The sequence below is a fragment of the Acipenser ruthenus genome, chromosome 10 (genome assembly GCF_902713425.1).
Source record: "Acipenser ruthenus chromosome 10, fAciRut3.2 maternal haplotype, whole genome shotgun sequence".
Classification (NCBI taxonomy): Eukaryota; Metazoa; Chordata; class Actinopteri; order Acipenseriformes; family Acipenseridae; genus Acipenser; species Acipenser ruthenus.
This window is the reverse complement of record NC_081198.1, coordinates 36,987,311-37,006,333: the sequence shown is the minus strand read 5'-3', so window position 1 is coordinate 37,006,333 and position 19,023 is coordinate 36,987,311. Positions and strand designations below refer to the sequence as shown.

Genomic DNA, 19,023 nt, shown 5'->3' with positions numbered 1-19,023 from the left:
AATAATGTACAATCTCAACCTGATTAGAGATCACCAAACACTTTGAAACATACATCACGTAAACAGAGACGAGACGGACAATACCCACATTGTGCATGTTTTATTTTATGTCGGATAGTATGATGTGACTGCATCAATTTCTATATAAATACAGTAACAATAAAAAAAAGTGTTTAAATTAAAATAATCAATTCCTTTCTTTGAACACCAGTATGGTTCAACGTGGGCAATGGCAGCTGCATTATCCCAGAGCTTGGCTCAGAACCTGGGGATCCAGTGGGACCCGGCTTCAAGAAAAAGTACAGTATCCATCTTTACCTTACTCAGTGTGTACAGCTATAGAGATACAATTAACAGGAAACAGTGTTACTTCTGGGTCTGTTGTATCCTATTGCATATCTGCCTGCTCAGCACTGGTCTATTCATTTGATCTAAACAGTGTATCTTATAGCACATTCGATTTTAGTGCTATGGTTTAAAAAACGCACTATTTAAATAATGTAAACACCTCTGTTTTGGTTTTACCTCACTGCCACATCTCTAGGGACCACTGTAAACCTAACAGTAACGTTTGCTTAATAACCATTTCAAACCATTTAATACAGTGCAAATACCGGATATCTTTCTGTACTAAATCTATCCAGAATCTCATGTGACCCATTGCTGTGGATCTTTACCTTTAGAAAGTGCACTTTGCTTTATCGGAAGTGACAAATTTAAACGCATATTACATATGCTTGTCAGTTTCCTTTTTACAATGAAGTGTTAATCAATATGTGTTTATTTCTAGTTTTGTAACTTTAACATATGTCTTTCTTATTAATTAAAAACCATGGAGTACTTTACACTTTTCAGTTAAAACGCTTTCAAAAGAACCCTTAGTGTCTTTTATTGTTTGTGCAAACATTATTGTAGGTTTCCTATATTATCTTTGTCAGAGGAAATGTTTGCTGTTTATCTTAAAACTTACCAGTCCAGGAATCAGAATACCATTTCTTTGTCTGTTATTTATCAGCTGTAAACAAGCATTTTTACTTTCATTCTTGCAGAGGAGTGTGGGTGCACAGAGTCTTGGGTTGGATGCATCATGGAAGAAACAGGGTAATAGAATCTGTATTGTGTGACCAAATCATGCAAATGACAGAAGTCTGTATCTGGATTTCTTTCAGGTGCATTGACAGTCAGTTGAAATTGCAGAATGATGAATTTTATTTAGAGCATCGCACTATGTAAACTGATACCAACAATATAAGCTTGTGTTATGTGACTGTAAACCATCTACAGCATTTTATTTATATGAAGGGATAACCTCTTTTTGATCCTCTATTTGTTTCTATATTGAATGTTTAAAGCATAGCATATCAATCAGATACAGAAAATTACGAACATTATGGCAAGCATCTTACATGTGAAATTTATACTCTTGAAAACATGATTGCATTTTTAATTAGTAGTATTACACAAAATATATATTACATGTTTACCAGTGTTCTTTACTGGTCTTGTCCCAGTTACATTTCACCAGTCAAACTTCCACCATGCGAAAGAGCAAAGCTAAGCAGACTACATTTGGGGGCTGGTTCGTGAAAGTGATTTACAGTATAATCGTAAATCTCGAAAAACTACTCACTTCTAAATCTTTTGTAGTCATTTTTGTATTACTTTAGTATAAATACACGTTAATTTGGATTCATATGTTGTTTTTTTCTGACTTTATGTGAACGAAAAGTCACAAATTCGCCCGTTTTCTCATTTGAAATAGGTAAATTTCAAAATATCACTGTCCTGGTCACAAAAGCAAAGTTTGTGGGGAATAATAGCCATTTTCTATACTTTTGAGGCATAAGCAATTAGGAAATAACACTTACTACCCAGGAACCAAAAAAAAAAAAAAAGAAATTGTTACACGGTGTTACTATTAATACACATGTAATCCTGGGGAAAGTGTCTTGTCAGTACTGTTAGACAACAGTCTGCCAGATTCTGTTTTTTTAATATACTTTGTTCATTTAGTAATTAACTAGAATTCACTGGAATGAAGCTTCAGAAAGGTTTCATGCAGCTTGTTGAGTTCTGGTATATAAGTATTGCTGAAGCCTTGCACTGAATATTAATTAGAGTTAATAAAAGGCTACACTTTGAAATGTAATCTGTCCTTATTTATAGAGTGCAACACACTCGGAAGTTTTCCAAATGCAGCATTTCAGATTACAAGGAGTTTTTGCAAAAAGGTGGAGGATCCTGCCTTTTTAACAGACCTACAAAGGTGAGCTCATGAAGCAAGTAAACATGTTGAAAGGCTGAAACCCGCCCTACCCATCAATTTAACCGCTTCCCAAATAATTGTTCTCAAGAGATTATACATATTTTCTCATATTTTTTATTAAAATCAAAGAAACAACAGACTGGTTCTGCCAGTACATTTTTCAATACATCAACCCTGAAACATACATGAAAACTTTTACTATATTGAGCAAGAAAATGACCTACTGCACTTATTTAACTGCAGAAAACTACAGATTCTATTCTTTTTATCTACATCGTCTGTATATATTTTTTTATTTAAAACATGTCCATGCCAGGATAAACTCATTTTCAAGAGTGTCCCAGAGGTATATTCTGAAATAATTATTAAAAAACGAGTAAAAAAAAACCCAGTAAAATGTTTTCTCCATAAGGTTGACGAGTGCTAATGTAGCTTAAAACCGTAGTGGATTTTAAAACCTTAGTTAGCTTGGTTAGTGCTTTGCAGCCAGTGTGGTTCATTGACAGGTATCTCTTTCTCTTCCAGTTGTTTGAGGCGACAGAATGTGGGAATGGATATGTGGAGCCGGGGGAGGAATGTGATTGTGGTGTGAGAGTAGTAAGTACAGCCTTGGTTACCAAGAACACATGATAAGCTAATGAGTACCTTGAATTTGCTGGCCCCCTTTCCCAGACTGGCGTCATCATCTTATGTACGTCTCCTCATCTCATCACAACCTGTATGTGCCTCAGGCAGCCGCTGTTTTAGCCCCACGTACGCCCCATGGTTTTCTTGTTATTTGAAATCTAACATGAATGAACTCTCAAAATCCTGAGATATTTTCTTTCTTCCAGGAATGCTATGGTGATTGCTGTAAGAAATGTTCTCTCTCCAATGGAGCCCATTGCAGTGATGGGCCGTGCTGCAATAACACTTGTCTTGTAAGTAGTAAAATAGGCACTACGGAATATGCATGCCTGAGTTATATCACTGCTGCATTGAGGTATTTTTATACACTACAAAACACTGGACTGTATACAGTGTTGTCCCTCATGTTTTACAAGGGCTCTATTTCGAATCTAGTGCAAAGGCATATTAAATATATTAAACAGTATAAAACTAGCCAGAACAGCAACTAAACACTCAGAGCTTCTTGCTTGTTTTATATGGTTACATTTGTTTTATTCCTCTCAAAATGTCCTTTTGCACTTGATGTTCCTGTTTCACACCCGCTTACATATTATTTAATTTGAGCAATGTTGGACTATTAAATAAAGAACTGTGCATCTTAGAAAATGATCTTGTGTAATGCACGCCTGACTCAAAACTTACATGGTAATTGCGTAGGCTGTCAGTGTCAATGTATGCCAGTTTATGAACAGTCATCAGGTTTCAAATACTTTTTAAAATGTCTGTTTCTTTTGCTTTTAGTTTTATCCAAGGGGGTATGACTGCCGTTACGCTGTCAATGATTGTGATATCACAGAAATGTGCCCTGGGGACTCTGGTCAGGTACGGGTTTGGTAATGTTTACTGGATGGGACAAATTCATATCTCAGCTGTTATTTCATTTGGTTATTATTTTGCTAGTAAAACAAGAGTTTTAGCCTAATTAACGCCTAAAATAGCTAATTTATTTATTTATTTATTTTACCAGTGCCCACCTAACCTTCATAAGCAGGATGGATACCACTGCAACTCTAACCAGGTATTTGATATACAAATGCAGTGTTCTGCACTGTAGTAAGTTTTACCTCAGAAGTCTGAATGTTTAAATTGACGAATCATGTGGTGAAACAGACCACTGTATATCTTTGAGATTACAAAGAGAGTGTGTTGCCTTTATCATGGTACTGTATACACATTACGTTTGTCGTTAACTTTTTTTATGAAGAGAGAATATACCCAAACCTGCAGCATATATACATTCGGATTCAGCTCAGGCTAATCTTAGTCCATATCCTCTACAATCTGAATTTACTGAATAAATACATCAGACCTACTGTAACCTCAAAAAGATATGCTTTAGATGTGAAAATCTATGGTCCATAGGATTGCAGTGTGTTTATTGGAACGCCTATGTGTTATTTATAAGGTCAGCAATGTTTTCTAGAGTAGTTACTATGGCATTATGAGTATAGACTGCAGATTAGCAGACCCACTGAAATGTACCTTTGATCCACACTGGCTTCTTCATAAAGCTGAGCTGTTCATGTCTTGTAAATACTACAGTTCTCTCATGCATGTTTATCCTGTTTCTGTTTTAGGGAAGATGCTATAACGGAGAGTGCAAAACAAGGGATAACCAGTGCAGATACATATGGGGAGCAAGTAAGTGGCACAGAGTATTTCTGCTTTTATCCTCTAAGGAGATTTACAGTAATTGTAGTGGGATATACAAGTGGCTGCAGATTTCACTTTATCAGTGCTTATAATCACAGATCTAGTTCATTTACAATTGTTTGTTAATGAATACTTTTGCAATTTTTGCAATTGGCAATCCCTAAACCTGTTTTCAGCCATCCCGTTTATCACTCATCTTGGATTAATGTTACTTTCGGTGATGTAGTCCAAGAGTAGCCGTAATCAGGGTCTGTAAAACCAGCTGTAATTACTGATAGTCCCTAATCAACTTTCATCCTGGCAGAGGCAGGTGGATCTGACAAATTTTGCTACGAGAAACTAAATACAGAGGGAACAGAGAAGGGGAACTGTGGGAGAGATGGAGACAAGTGGATCCAGTGCAACAAACAGTGAGTTTTGCTTGTAATAATTGTAATGATCCAAACAAAAAAGTGTCAGTTCTTAATATTGCAAACCTTTCACTCTGTGATTGTTGGCCCATTACTAACATTGCTAAGTACAATTACATTTACAGTATTATTTTAATGTAATAAAGTGGATTAATAAAGCAGTGCCTGCATCCTTGGCCCACTTTTCACTTGTGAACTTGAGCAAGCAAGAATTTGCAGAAACAGCAAGATGTCAGGAACATGCCCAGTCTTTTAAAAACCTCTACCGTAGTGAGGGGACGTGTGCTTGACCACAGCCACTCCTCTCCTCATGCAAAGGCAGTAAAACCCTTAGGTGAGGAAGGCCATGCTGAGACCATGATGAACATTTTGACCCACAGGAATATAAGTATATTTAAAACGTAAATAATTAAATGAATACATTAATAAAACCTTTTGTATGTACTATGGTTGGAATGTGAACATAATTCCACATGTTGCAGATGTAGTGGTGTTGGCCTTTGAAGACCCACTTGTGTTAAAAATAAAATACAATCAAAGCTGCACATTTTAATGGTCTCTTAGTAGAAGCGTCTAGAAAGCTTTGATGATGATGTTGCATCTGAGCTAGCAGCTGTACTCACTTTTGCATAAGCAGCCTATTCGCCTATTATTCTAAATGAGGTATTAGTTATCCAGCATTCTCCAACACACGCACAGATTCCTGCTGTATAAATCCTGTGTGATGCATCAAAAGCAGTTATTTTGTTCATGGTTGAAAGGTCCGGTAATTATTCTGCCCTCGCAGGATGCCTTAGATCTAAGTCTTTTTGAATTTGGGAAATTTGTATTATATTTCAATTGCCCCTCATTGAAGGCTATTTCTTAAAGTCTCTGAAAATAATATTAATTGTGTTTAGCCATTCTATATCATTGAAGACTTTATTATAGAAGTGAAAGACTATTTGATTATCCTCACGGTGTATTCGGAATACCATGAAAGACTGCAAAGAACCTTTAAAAAATGAGAGACAGTATTCATTCAAAGAAGATTGATCATTAAAAAAGATTTCTTGTAATCTTCAAAGATATGCTAAAAGTAAATACAATTCTCATCCTGTCCTCTGGTCCTGGTCTCTGTGCTGCACCTGAAGTAGGGACTAGGATTAACTTTGTCAATTGTAGCTAGGATTTTCAGTTAATACACCTTTCAGTCAGCATGACAATGTCCTTGCTGGCAAAATTCATCTTGAAATGAAAGCACACTAAAGCCACAGCTTGATAGCCCTTCTGCTATGAAGAAAACAACACCAGAGGGTCTTCATTTTGTGATTTTCATTCCCCCTCAGCCTTCCCTTCTCGGTCCAACCTTCTGGTACTGTTCATACAACTGCATTTTCATACAGAACCACTGTATTGTTTTTGTAATGATAATGATTTTTTTTAAAAACTGAATACAGAGGTTTAAATGAGTTCTTAGCTGAAACTGGTAGCCAAGCTCTTATATTCCTGTTAAACAGCTTTCAAAGCAATCCGAACGGCTTGTTGAGCACTCCAGGAATGTTAACCGTTGTTTGAACTCTTATTTTTCCAGTGATGTTTTCTGTGGGTACCTTCTCTGTACAAGTATTGGCCGGATCCCGCGTGTTGGCTTTATAAAAGGTGATGTCACTCCAGCATCCTTCAACCACCAGGGGAGACTTGTAGACTGTAGGTAAGTGAGCATATGTGCCAGATTCTTACCTACTGAATCCTTATTGCTATCAAGTGGGCCTTTGTCAGGTACTATATTGGAAAAAGAATGACTGAGGTGACTGAATTTTCTTTAACGTATGAGTTTGAAACATATGAAAGCGTAGTGCTAATTTCAGAAATATTCTCTTCTTTACCAGTCGCATGCACATACACTGTCATTCATAAATTAGATTTTTTGAATATTATATGACAAGTGGAATCTGTCTGTGATTTACTTTCACTGAGTTTCCAAATCCAGTTATCCAGATAACACGGCACAGTACAGTTTGGATAAACAAACACCATAAAGGGTTTATTGACAGAGTACTAACAGCAGATCTAGAGTCGAATAACTGATTCGATTCAATTCAGACTCAGCACTGAGGCAATACTTAATTGATATATATATATATATATATATATATATATATATATATATATATATATATATATATATATATATTTTGTACCTCTAGTTACACTTAAGTAAAACCTTTATAAAAGTTTTATGACATATATATCTGTACTCCCTTATCATCATTTCAGATTTATTTATTACTGTAGTGTAAACCCTTGTTCTTATCATTGCCCCCTCTAAAGTATCCAATGTGAAAATCCAAGAGGAGTTAACTGGAGCATATCCTGTAGCATACTACATAAGGAGCGGATTCAATCACTAACTAGAAGCACAGTTCAACTGTGTATCCTAATGCAAGACTAGGGTGTTGACAGAAGCAACATGTAACTTTACTAAATAGCTCAAAGTAGTCTGTTAAATGGTTAAGTTTAGTATATATCCAGTCAAATCTGTATTAAACACCAGCTATAGATGGACCACCTGTCCGTACTGACCACTCTGATAAATCCCTATGTTCAGTATGAATTTCTTGTGCTAAATCACTTGAATATCAAGACCACTTTTTGGGGACATCATTGACACTGTTGTCCCTCCTCTCCAGTGGAGGACATGTCTTGTTGGATGATGAAACAGACCTAGGATATGTAGAGGACGGAACGCCCTGTGGCCCGTCCATGATGTGCCTCGATAGAAAATGCTTGCCGATACCGTCCTTAAATATGAGCGCCTGTCCCAGTGGATCAAACGGGCCGGTGTGCTCAGGACATGGGGTAAGTTGTCCGGGGAAAGAATGCTTCTGTAAATGTGTTATATTACATGTGGAGATAGAAGAAGATCAACAGCACCCTGCTACTTAACTAACAGTTTGCTTACAAAAATAGTACAGGAATGTGGGGATGAAGAACTTCACTCACCAGGTAACCCTTTGCTTTTGATAGATTACTGTGGTATACCCTGAAGCCCAGCAAATTGTAATAACGCATCATAAAATCATGGTAAAACATGGTAAATAACATCTAAATATGGTAAAGTGTTGTTAAAAAACATGGTTAACCATGGTTCAGGGTGGTAAATATGTGGTATATACATTCATATCAAAGTTTATTGCAATGTAAGTGTGAGAAGCAATAATGCTGTACCTCATCCTGCAGGTCTGCAATAATGAAGCCACATGCACATGTGACCCAACCTGGGCTGGAACAGACTGCAGCATCTATGACCCGGTTAAGGAACCCCCGCCTAATCCTGACGATGGGCCTAAGGGTTTGTTTAATTTCACTTGAGTTTTAATTGCTTGCCTTAAAAGATTGTATTTACCTCAATAGTAAGGACTAGGGGATCATTTCAATTGCATGGATATGTTTTTTGAGGCTTTACAGATTTGCATGAACAGGTACTGTAAAACTGTAAAGAAACACAAATGTATAAGTCACAAATTCAGTTGTTTTATTTCCTAACAACCTTGTAAGCAATCCTAATGTCACGGTAGATCTGTACAAGGCATGCTACATCTGTTAGCTTCTAGAATCTTTGAAATTAGGATTATTAAAAATCTTTTTTTTTTTTTGTTTAAGAGACATCAATTAACTTCACTGAATACAGTATCAGACATATTCAGTTATATTAGATATTGTATATTATTTACACAAATGATACACACTATTATCCAAACAACATCAGAATGATTGAAATAATACCACATTGCAGACTGAATATGTACACCTAATGCATTTCAATCACCTGAGAAATATTTCACTACAGTGTATGAGTTCCACCAGACAGCTCAACTGTTAATGTTTTGTTTTGTTTTGTTTTGTTTTTCCTTGCTCTTCAAATGTGTTTCTTTGTACAGGTTAGGCCAGACAAAAATATTTCTTTTCTTTCTGGCAAGGTGTTTTGCAGAACAAGAAAGCGATGCACACCTGGTATATAAGTGTTGTTTTGCAGTAATGGCTACATTGCACACTGAGACTAATTGTATCTGAGGGCTCTTAAGGGAACATGCACTGCTGAGATATAATGTACTGTATATAAGGCAGCTGTTGTATGCAGCAGTGCTTATTCTACTTAGAATGCAAGTTTGGTACCTGTGCTGTGACATAACCTTGACACAGAGGTGGACACATTCGAATGAAAAACATCTACCTATGTTTAGAGACAATATAAACCATGCTTCTTGATTTCTCCATTTAAATCAACCTGCTAAAAATACTGCTAATATCATATGGATTTCAATTTCAAATGTGAAATCTGTTACTGTCTCAAATATTAAGTAGTAGTGAGTAGTGTTTCAAAACACTATTTTTTTACTGTCACACATTTCCCTATAGATCAGAAAGATCTAGAAAGAAGAGAGAATCTTGGTCTGTCCTTCATTGCAACTATTTGGTTCTGTTTTTTGATGAAAAAGCTACATTCAATTGAAGAAATACTGTTTAGTATTACCATAAAATAATAAAATACTAATGGAATTATTATTGGAATTAATTCATTTTTTATTTATACAACTTGAATTTTAGTAAAACCGACAAGTGATAAAACACGGGAGTTTTCTTTTTATCTAATCTTGTCATGGTTGCACTAGATAGACATTACAGTAAATCCGTTTCAGCTATAGAAACAAAGAAACAGGTGGTAATCTTTTTTGTAAAATTATGCCTTTTCTCTCCATACAGTCAGCATGGCCACTAACAGACAGATAGGTGCTGTAGTCGGGACCATTCTGGCCCTGGGGGTGATATTTTGAGGCACAGGGTGGGGAGTTTCAGAGTTTCAGAGTTTTTGAATATTGGTGCCTTAGTGTTTGAGGTACATGTGATGACCCTGAGCCCTCTGTGCACCGTCCCAGTGGCATTGTTTCATGTGGTGACCGTATTCGTCATGTGATTGGGCGTGTCAGTGTCATGTGATCTTTGTCATGCAGTGTTTAACCCTCTCCTTTCTGGGGCATGTGGGGCATAAACAAAAACCCTAATACTACTGTAGTGATAATTAACACATTGCTATTTTATAGATGGGTATCAGTTTTCTGCAGCTTTATTTCTTATGCAAAATTTATAAAACAGAATTGTTGGTTTCCGTAAACAAATATTTGGATTAAACCTTATTCAATAATTAATTTACATGTTATTTGATGGTTTTAAGCCATATTTAGATATACTGTTATCTTGGCGATAGATTTTCTTCATTCACGTAACTTAAAATAAAATAGAAATAATTTCGTTTTTCTTGCTTAAAATTTCACATTATACTAGATTTAAAGATAAAACACTGGAATCAACTACTGTACTCTTCTACTCTGAATTCACTTGTGATGCTTGCTTCCATAATTCACGTAGTGTAATTGAAATGTTTGAACGTACTGTTTATGAATATATGAATATGTGCTATTCTGTACAGTGTGTGAGTTGACATATTTGGAGCATTCTTGGTCTGCCTTTCCATGTTGTGCGTGCTTATGGTCCTATAATATAAACAAGTGTCTTCACTAAATTAAAAAACATGAGGCTGAAGAGAATCTAATTTAGGCAGAAAATCATACTCCATACTGTCCAAATTACAGTTACAGAAAAACAGCTGGAGGTCCGGCCCTCAACTCATCTTCAGCAGCCCCCCACCCCCTCCCCACCCCCTCCACCAGTAATAGTAAAATAAGAGTCATGCTATTAAACCCCAGTGAAGGATAAATGTGGACAGGGAGGAATAAAAAATAAATGTCATTTTAGGATATGTATTTAGCAACAAAATGATTTCCCTTCAATGTGACCTGCGTGGTTTGGTTCTTACGTCTTTTTTCCCATAATCCCTTTGTCACAGGTCCTAGCGCCACCAATCTTATAATAGGTTCCATCGCAGGCGCCATCCTGGTGGCTGCCATTGTCCTTGGGGGGACAGGATGGGGGTTTAAGTAAGCAGTGCCGCATGTCTTCTCTTGAGTGGCTATGGCATTTCTTCTTTTGCTTACAAAACTGAGTTTCGAGTTCCTGCTACGGATATCAAAAGACTCATCTGAAGCAGTTTAAACTCAGGTTTATGCAGGTCAGAAATGCCACACATAATCCAGCAGTAAGAAAAAAGAAATGGCTTTTTTTTGTTACTTCAAAAGATTATAAATCCGTAGCAGAACCTCAATGGATTGGCCTAGCTCAGAGCTTGATGTGCATGTTTCTTTCAGCAGTATGAAAGGATATTAGCATATGCAAGCTTGAATGAAATCGCCACCAGCATCATTTTATTTTATTTTATTTTATTTTTTTAGTGTTATTATATTTACATTTTTTAACATGAATGTCTTTGTAGAGTTTAACTTTTTTTTTTTTCCAGGGAAACTTATTCATTCAACAAACCTTAAAATTATTTAATTGTTTAAAATAAAGGTTTATACTGCAGTATGGTATTTATATTAGATACTTTAAGTAAAATGGGGGATCTTAAATTGTTTCACTTGATCTTTTTCTTAGAAATTGAGTGAATTCAAGTATAAACTCAGTTATGCCAAAACTTGTTTTGCAGACAGATGTTTCCGATGATAGGTTGTTTGTCTCAAACTGAAGTCTTTTTTTAATTTATAGTTTCCTGTCTTCTTTAATGAATTTACCCCATCAAGAATGTTAAGGGCACATGCATTGTTTATTAACAAGGTTTGCTACTTTACAGAGGTGGGCATTCATTATAAATGAATTATTGGAACAATAGCGTGTTCCGCTCTCTTAAAACACACTGCATCCTGACTACTCATCAGCACTGTAAGATATACATTCCTCTGGAGTTCATTATCCATTTGGATGACACACCTCTTTGGCAACACTTTGATTTCTGGGACCTAGGTTTGATTCTGACCAGGTGCAATAACTATACCTCGTGGTGTCATGTATTTGCCACTCCAGTACTGATACCTAATGGAGCCTTTTCTGCAGTTGGAGATTTCTAATTCGTCTTGAGCATTCTTTGGATTGGAAGCTCACTGGGTAGTTTCCTCCACCCGAGTCCCACGTTTACAATATAGTCCATTATTACTGTTGTATAGTGTGAGAATTGTTACCTGAAACTATAAATGTTTTTTTTTTCCATCAAGTTTGAGGTACAATCTTAAATGGATATTACTGTAAGTTTTGCTAAAATAATGTTCTTTGAAATTCAGGACCTGAAGAGCTTAATGAATGTTTGTAGTGTTTAGATTTCATCGGGTCAGTTGTTTGTTTGTTTGTGCAGTGTCACAGTATTAGATATTAAGGGTATCATTGTTTTGTTTTTTGTAATAACTGGCATACAATAGTGAAGGTTTAGCAATGTAAAAATATTGCTGTAATATTATGGCTAAAGCTTTTGCAGTGAATAGAGTTGCTTGAAGAAAGCAGTAACTATACATTTTCTAAGTATGGTTCCATAGTTTGTTAAATGTCCATTGATGATAACGTTATAAAACGTACTGTAGGACATTAATTGTAGTCCATCTACACGTACAGGAAGTAGTTTTTTCCATAGTTTTGGACTTTGAAATTGACTTATCTTAGGAGTCAGTTCAACATCCACAATCAGTTCAAAATCAATTCTGAAGTATTGGGCAACTCATTTTTATTTACTTCTAAAGAAAAAAATCCATTATAATATCTGTATATACTCAGGGTCTCTTAAAGGGTTCCCGTTAAGATACCCAAGCAGAAATATTAGCAGATGACAGCATTTCCAAATATGCTAACACAGTGGATTTGGAAAATGAATGTATAGCTGTTCTAATATCATAGCTCACTTTATAACAATGTTATGGCACTATTGTACCGCAATAGATCATATCAAAATATGGAAATTATACCACAGTGGAGCCATTCAACCAGTGGCTTACCATTATAGCTATACTTGTACTACCATTGTCCCTCAATACAGATTCCATTGCACTGCCATTGAAGATAATTTGGTAAGGGCAGCCCTATTGTGCAAGCGCCTTTAAGAGTTAGTGCTGATCCCAAGTATCATCTCTTTGTTTAAAGCCTGTGGTTGAATTGACCACAGATTAATTTACTATGGGATGGGCAATTTGCCAACAACTGAAAGTATAGGCCCAAACGTGCATTTTTTATTTTCCATAGGCATGCTGTGATTAGGCATGCTGTTGAAAAAAGTAGACTCTACTCTGATACGCCACTAACGACTGCATGTGACTTCACAGAAACAAGCTAAATATTAAAGAGCTCTGCTTATCTTCATGTACTAATACAAATATGTTGTATGTAGGTGTTGTAACATTCTTTAAAACATGTTAGTAGCAGCTGACTTCAATCAATGGCACATTGGTGTATGCTTCACAGAACTGTAATACACATTGTTCTTCAACTGCATTGCATGCCCACATGGTGGCAGTAGGGATGGTTATGCCCTTTATTAGGAAAAGATGCATGCTTATCTGCTTGATGCCCCACATTAAGCCCGATTTTGGGGAGGTAGTGGCAAACCTTTTTGTTGCTTTGTTATGTCTTGCTTTTGTTCATAGATTACACTTTGTTTATTTTCTTGGGGAAATGGACAGCCCATTTCCCAAGTGTAATTTATAAATAGTTGATTCTGGTATTGAAAAGAATAACATTCATAGTACAGTATGCCTTATTGCCAAGCCATCTGAAAGGCAACTTGAAAGATTATGTAACTGCTTCCAGCATTGTTAGTGAATGTGGCACTCAATTCAATAAAAGGTGAGCATTTAAATGTTTAAAGGCTGCTTTCACAGCCCACAATTAGCACTTACCTTAGGTAAGGGCAAGGTTTGTGAAATGTCACATGACTGGCGCTAATGGGGTCTATTCAATTGATCTAAACAGCAGCACATCTAAATACCACTGCCATTTAAATCAATAAAATATGAACCTTGATTAAATATTTGAACAACAGTGGCCTTATAATGTGCTCTTATTTCTAAAAAAATATTCAAGGTTGAATTCTTATCCTTTTGCTGAATGTGGCTTTGGAAGGGCAACATGTGTGCGGTCTATACTATGAATGGAGAGACATAGAAATGACCTGACCCTTTACTAACCGTGTTTTTCAATCTGTTTCCTTGTTTCCTCTGAACACCGGAAGAAATGTCAAAAAGAGGAAGTACGACCCTAACGCAAGCGCTATCTAGAAGCATATGGTTGTCCTCAACCCTGAAGCAGTGGATTCTGGGTTTCATGGACATGTTGTAACAGCTGAACTGGAATTCTTATTGATTATTTTGGTGACGCTTTACTTAGAAAACTGTAGAAGACAAACTGATAACTTCATGGCAAAAGAAGAACAACAATAACAACAAAAGAGTACAGACATCCTTTGTGTTCAAGGGACTGTGCTACAATGTATGTACGTCGAGATTCTGCATTCTCATATCTAATAGGCATGACTTATTTTAAAGACATTAAAACTCCCATGGCATGAAGATCTCTTTCCGAAGGTACCTGCATGGCAAAAGCTGAGAAAAAAGAAAAAAGAAAAAGGAGAAAGCATCACAAACATGGTCATTGACGTCTGGCGAAGCTCCTCCTTTTAATATCTTCAGCAGGGTTTCTCATCCAAACTCAGGACCACCTTCTCAAAGTCATCAGTGTGAAATTGACTGCTAGAGACAAATTTGCCTTTCTGGATGCAGGGACTGAAAACATATACAGTATAAATAGTTAAAGATTGTACATAGGAACAAAAAACAGGATTTCAACATATCATTTTACACTGACATAGAATTATTTTTTACTTTTTAGCATGTTGTATAGCGGGTGTTTTTGGGCTTGCTTATGTGATAAAAAAAAATTATAATAAAGAACATGGCTATACATTTTGACAGACCAAAACAAGAAAAACATAAATTTAAGCCTATTTAATGCTATTTTTCACCCCCCCCCCCCCCCCCCCCCCAAATATGCAACAGGAATCTAAAGCTAAAAAAAATACCCACTGGTGACTGAAACCAAAGAAAAATGCCCTTTGGGGCATGTGAGGTACGAGGTCTGACAACACGGGATGGTTTATTTTTCATTATATGTCCCCCTATTATTCTTTATTTAGTGCTGTTCTTTATTTCTTGCAGTATGTGAAGGGCTTCAAACAAGAGTGTTTTAGGAATTGTTCTTCCTATAATCAATATTTAAATATGTGTCATACATGAGAAGTCTAAATAATACCCCTGCGATTCACTAATTCAATAATGAAAAGCTGTCATTAACACCCACTATACTGGCTTTGCCTTCTATACTAATACATTCTTACTAGAAATGGCAAATTATGGCTCTTGCTGGTATGCTGCATGTGTCCACAAAATTGGGCTTACTTTTCTGTATGAAAGTCCAAAATCCGCAAGAATACGCTAAAAAAAAAAAAAAAAAAAAAAAAAAAAGCGATAGGTGCATGTCGACAACAAACATTTAAGTTTTATTTACTATGCAAAAGAAGGTACTGCACAACAATAAAAAGCTAATAAAAGAAAAATATAGAAAAAAAGAATAATGGGTGAACTTTTATATGCTTAACCACTTATACTTCAATGTTTAATTTCAGCTTTAAACTTTTAAAGAGGTTGAATTGTTAAATCCAAACGCACAGGGAAGCTGTTGTTTACATCATGAGGAGTGTGTCGTGTTATTTCTTTCTGTTGTTTGACAGATGTATTCATGTTATTTGTTTTGCAAGTTACTGATATCAGAGGCTGAAAACACTACAGTGTTTTTTTAAATCCTTCTCTGGTAATATTTTACAATGGAACAACCTTTTAAGTCAAACCCAGATATCACAGAATGTTGACAAATCACTATTTTTTTTTTTTTTTTTATGAGGCCATTATGCTTTCTGTGTTAGCATAAGATGTTCAAAACGTCCCTGTTGGGTTTCATTATTATGGAGTGCTCAGAGTACTCTGTTTCTATGTCAACATAGCTTCATGTAAAAAAGGAAGGCATTGAGTAATAAATAATTAAATTATTTTATTTCCTGTGTCAACAGAATTTTTATTTAAACTGACAATAATATCTTTCAAAATATATACAGTAAAACTTCGCTTTAAGATGTCCTCACAATCATGGTTTGTTCATATTGACATCAATGTAAGGCAGCCTTCAATATTTAGCAACCCCTGTATTCAAAATAATGGCCACCGTTAGCTGTCCTAAAGGTATTAATCCACATTTAGATTACCTCTTCAGATCAACATGCTGTAGACTAGTACCAGCAAAACAGGTTCAAACTTTTTGAAGAATATCAATGAACTGCACTTACTTAAGTGAACTTTTAACAACTAAAAAAAAAAAAAAAACCTATGCTCCACTCTGGCTAGTCCCGCACATCCCAAAGCAATCATTCCCTTATCCCACCCACTCAGGAGCCAACCTCTGATCATAGCCCAAATCAAACCCATGAAAAACACCCATGAGCCCCTTAATTGTCAACCACAAGCCCCATAGTGCTATAGGCTTTTCCCAACCCAATCACTGCCAGAGACACACACATTGGTGTGTGTCAATGTGGAACCACCTGGGGGGAACAGACTGGTCCCTAGTCCAGTTTCCCCTTTTACCCCAATAGGGGTGAAAGCATGTTACACTATCAAGTAACACATCTAAGGAGTTTAAACCAATGACAAACAAAAAAGCAAAATAAATCACACTCAAACATCCAATGAAAAAATCTGCCAGTTCCAAGTAAACATGAACATGGAAGAGAAGACCACTCATCTCGTTTAGCAAGAAAAACACCTGTAACTGACAGACAGGAGAGAACAAGTCTGAAACAAACCAACCTGGTTGAAAAGCTAAGTTAAAATCTCGAAATGTTAAAATTAACATTATACTACTTACACACATTTCCAGTATCTTTAAAAAAAAAAAACAGGTTGCCGTGTGTATACCAGGGTGCATTAAAGGACATAGAGGTAACAAAATAAACCCAGACAATCTTGCTTCGTATCTATTACTTTCACTTAGTAGTTCTCACATGATCCTATATGAAAGATGCATACATTATAAACGTATTTCATTAAAAGGTATTTTTCCTGTAGCAATTAGTGAAGACTTCCAATCTATACAGACAAATGCTTTCAACATGCCCTATAATGTGCATCGACATTGACACCAGTCAACAGTATAATTTGTGATTGAGCTGGAAGTAAAGTGCCGTTGGATGTATCACAGCATTTACCCATTCTGTACTTAGTTTATACAGTACATCAGGATTTTCCAACTTAGAATCCCTATGGAAGTAAGTGGGGCAGTCAGATCAATCCGTGTATAATCATCCACAATTCACTTCACCTTATAACAAATGCAGTGAAAAAAAGTACTTTAAATGATGGCATATGGGGGAGGGGGGGGGGCAATGACATTGACACCTTACGCATCCCTGATGAGTCATCAAACCAAGATACCCAGCAGCACCATTTTAAAAAATGCATTACGCAGGTCCTGCTGCATAAGACAGCCTTGTTAATCAAACAAGAACAAATATGCTGTTTGATAAAGCAGAAACTCAAAGCCAAAGTTAGCTGAATACTGGCCCCTTTGAACTTCAAACACAAGACTGTGGTAGAAATGTCAAGCATCATCAGTTGGACAAAAGAAAAATCTAAATCAAAGCTCTTCTCTGGCTTTCTTTTTTGTTACAGCGACGCAACATCATTATCAGTCTCATATATACAGATTTTATACAGTGTGCTCGTACGTAAGTACAGCAGTTCATTTTCACTTTGCAAAGGACTGTTTAATCAAATTTAGAAACCTCTTTAAAATGTGACCCACAATTTCTACGTCTGAGATGCAGGAGACCTTAGACCAGTGGAGATCAGTAACTACTCCTGGAGGGCTTCTGCACTTCTTATGGTATTCAGTCAGATGTTATAAGGCAGGTTTATTATTATAAATATATTAATATCAATTTGACTGGTATCTTGCAAATTGCATTAAGTTAAATGGTCTGATGTTTTATATAGTAGTTAAGAAGGGCTTATTAAATCCCTTTATGAAGTTTACTGAGTTATCCCTTATGAAAGTTTTCTCCAGTGAACTTGTATGGTAATTTAGCAGTTTTCCCATGGTTATCCCATGCATCTACCACAGTTTACCATGGTTTGTCTCGTTTTTTTTTGTTTTTGTTATGCTTTATCATAACTCTCTGGGCTTTACAATTCTTACCTATGCTTTATTACACTTTGCTATGCTTTTACTATGGGAAACATTTATAAGTGGTCTTATATTGAAGGTCAATTAAAATGTATAAAAATACATGGCAGAAGGACAGGTTACCATATATTGGCTTCACCTATTGAGCCATAGCCAGCACAATTGACAGAGATCATGGTGCGATTTTGGATCCTAAACTAAGGTTTTGAAATACATTTTTATATTTTAATGATCAAAAAAGTGGTCGATCTTAATAGTACCAATCTAAAATGTATAAACCTGATTTGTTTGCAGATACCATTTCACTATCCAACCCAAGTATATTAAGCATGAATAAACAGAGTTAAAGAACATCAGTATTAAGACCCACTACTGTTAAATCATTGAAGTAGACAACGCTGTGTATGCATGAAATTACATTTCCTTCGTTTTTCACTGTCTCTTTACATTTCTATAATGTTTGTGGTCATCATGAGTGGTTCTTTTTGGAATTACACAGATAACGTTTTTTTTTATATATATTAGTCTGTGTAAGGTGCTTTCATCAGAGTCCAGAAGCTGCTCTTCATTTCTAGTTGCCTTGCTGCCACAGTCAATGTGTCTTTAAAGAAGTTAGTACCAGCGAAATGGGTCAACATGTGTAAACAAAAAGATTTACTGTTGGATGCCCTTTGATAAAAATAGACATAGATTTAGCAAAGGGCACTCACAGCTGAACTTTATTCACAGAAAGCCATTCCTTTATCTTGCTATAAAAAATCTTAAAAAGGCTCTCCCAAATGCTGAGAGTGTCTCAAGGGCAAGAATATGTATTGTTGATTAGTT

General features: G+C 36.0%; 1 protein-coding gene across 2 annotated transcripts in view; it reads left to right on the top strand.

Annotated features, from left to right (window-relative positions):
- adam23a (ADAM metallopeptidase domain 23a) overlaps positions 1-16,014 on the top strand; it is a 46,705-nt gene extending 30,691 nt beyond the window's left edge. Inside the window, exons 13-26 of one of the 2 annotated variants that reach the window (XM_059032161.1) lie at positions 212-299; positions 1,050-1,101; positions 2,167-2,266; positions 2,792-2,863; positions 3,100-3,186; positions 3,677-3,757; positions 3,903-3,953; positions 4,513-4,576; positions 4,893-4,998; positions 6,572-6,691; positions 7,671-7,839; positions 8,221-8,332; positions 10,886-10,976; positions 14,141-16,014. In XM_059032161.1, the coding sequence (XP_058888144.1) occupies positions 212-299; positions 1,050-1,101; positions 2,167-2,266; positions 2,792-2,863; positions 3,100-3,186; positions 3,677-3,757; positions 3,903-3,953; positions 4,513-4,576; positions 4,893-4,998; positions 6,572-6,691; positions 7,671-7,839; positions 8,221-8,332; positions 10,886-10,976; positions 14,141-14,186 (1,239 nt within the window). In that variant the 3' untranslated portion in view covers positions 14,187-16,014. The remainder of the gene's footprint in view (positions 1-211; positions 300-1,049; positions 1,102-2,166; positions 2,267-2,791; positions 2,864-3,099; positions 3,187-3,676; positions 3,758-3,902; positions 3,954-4,512; positions 4,577-4,892; positions 4,999-6,571; positions 6,692-7,670; positions 7,840-8,220; positions 8,333-10,885; positions 10,977-14,140) is intronic. The other variant, XM_059032162.1, reaches the window with a different exon arrangement.
- Positions 16,015-19,023: the final 3,009 nt, after the last annotated feature.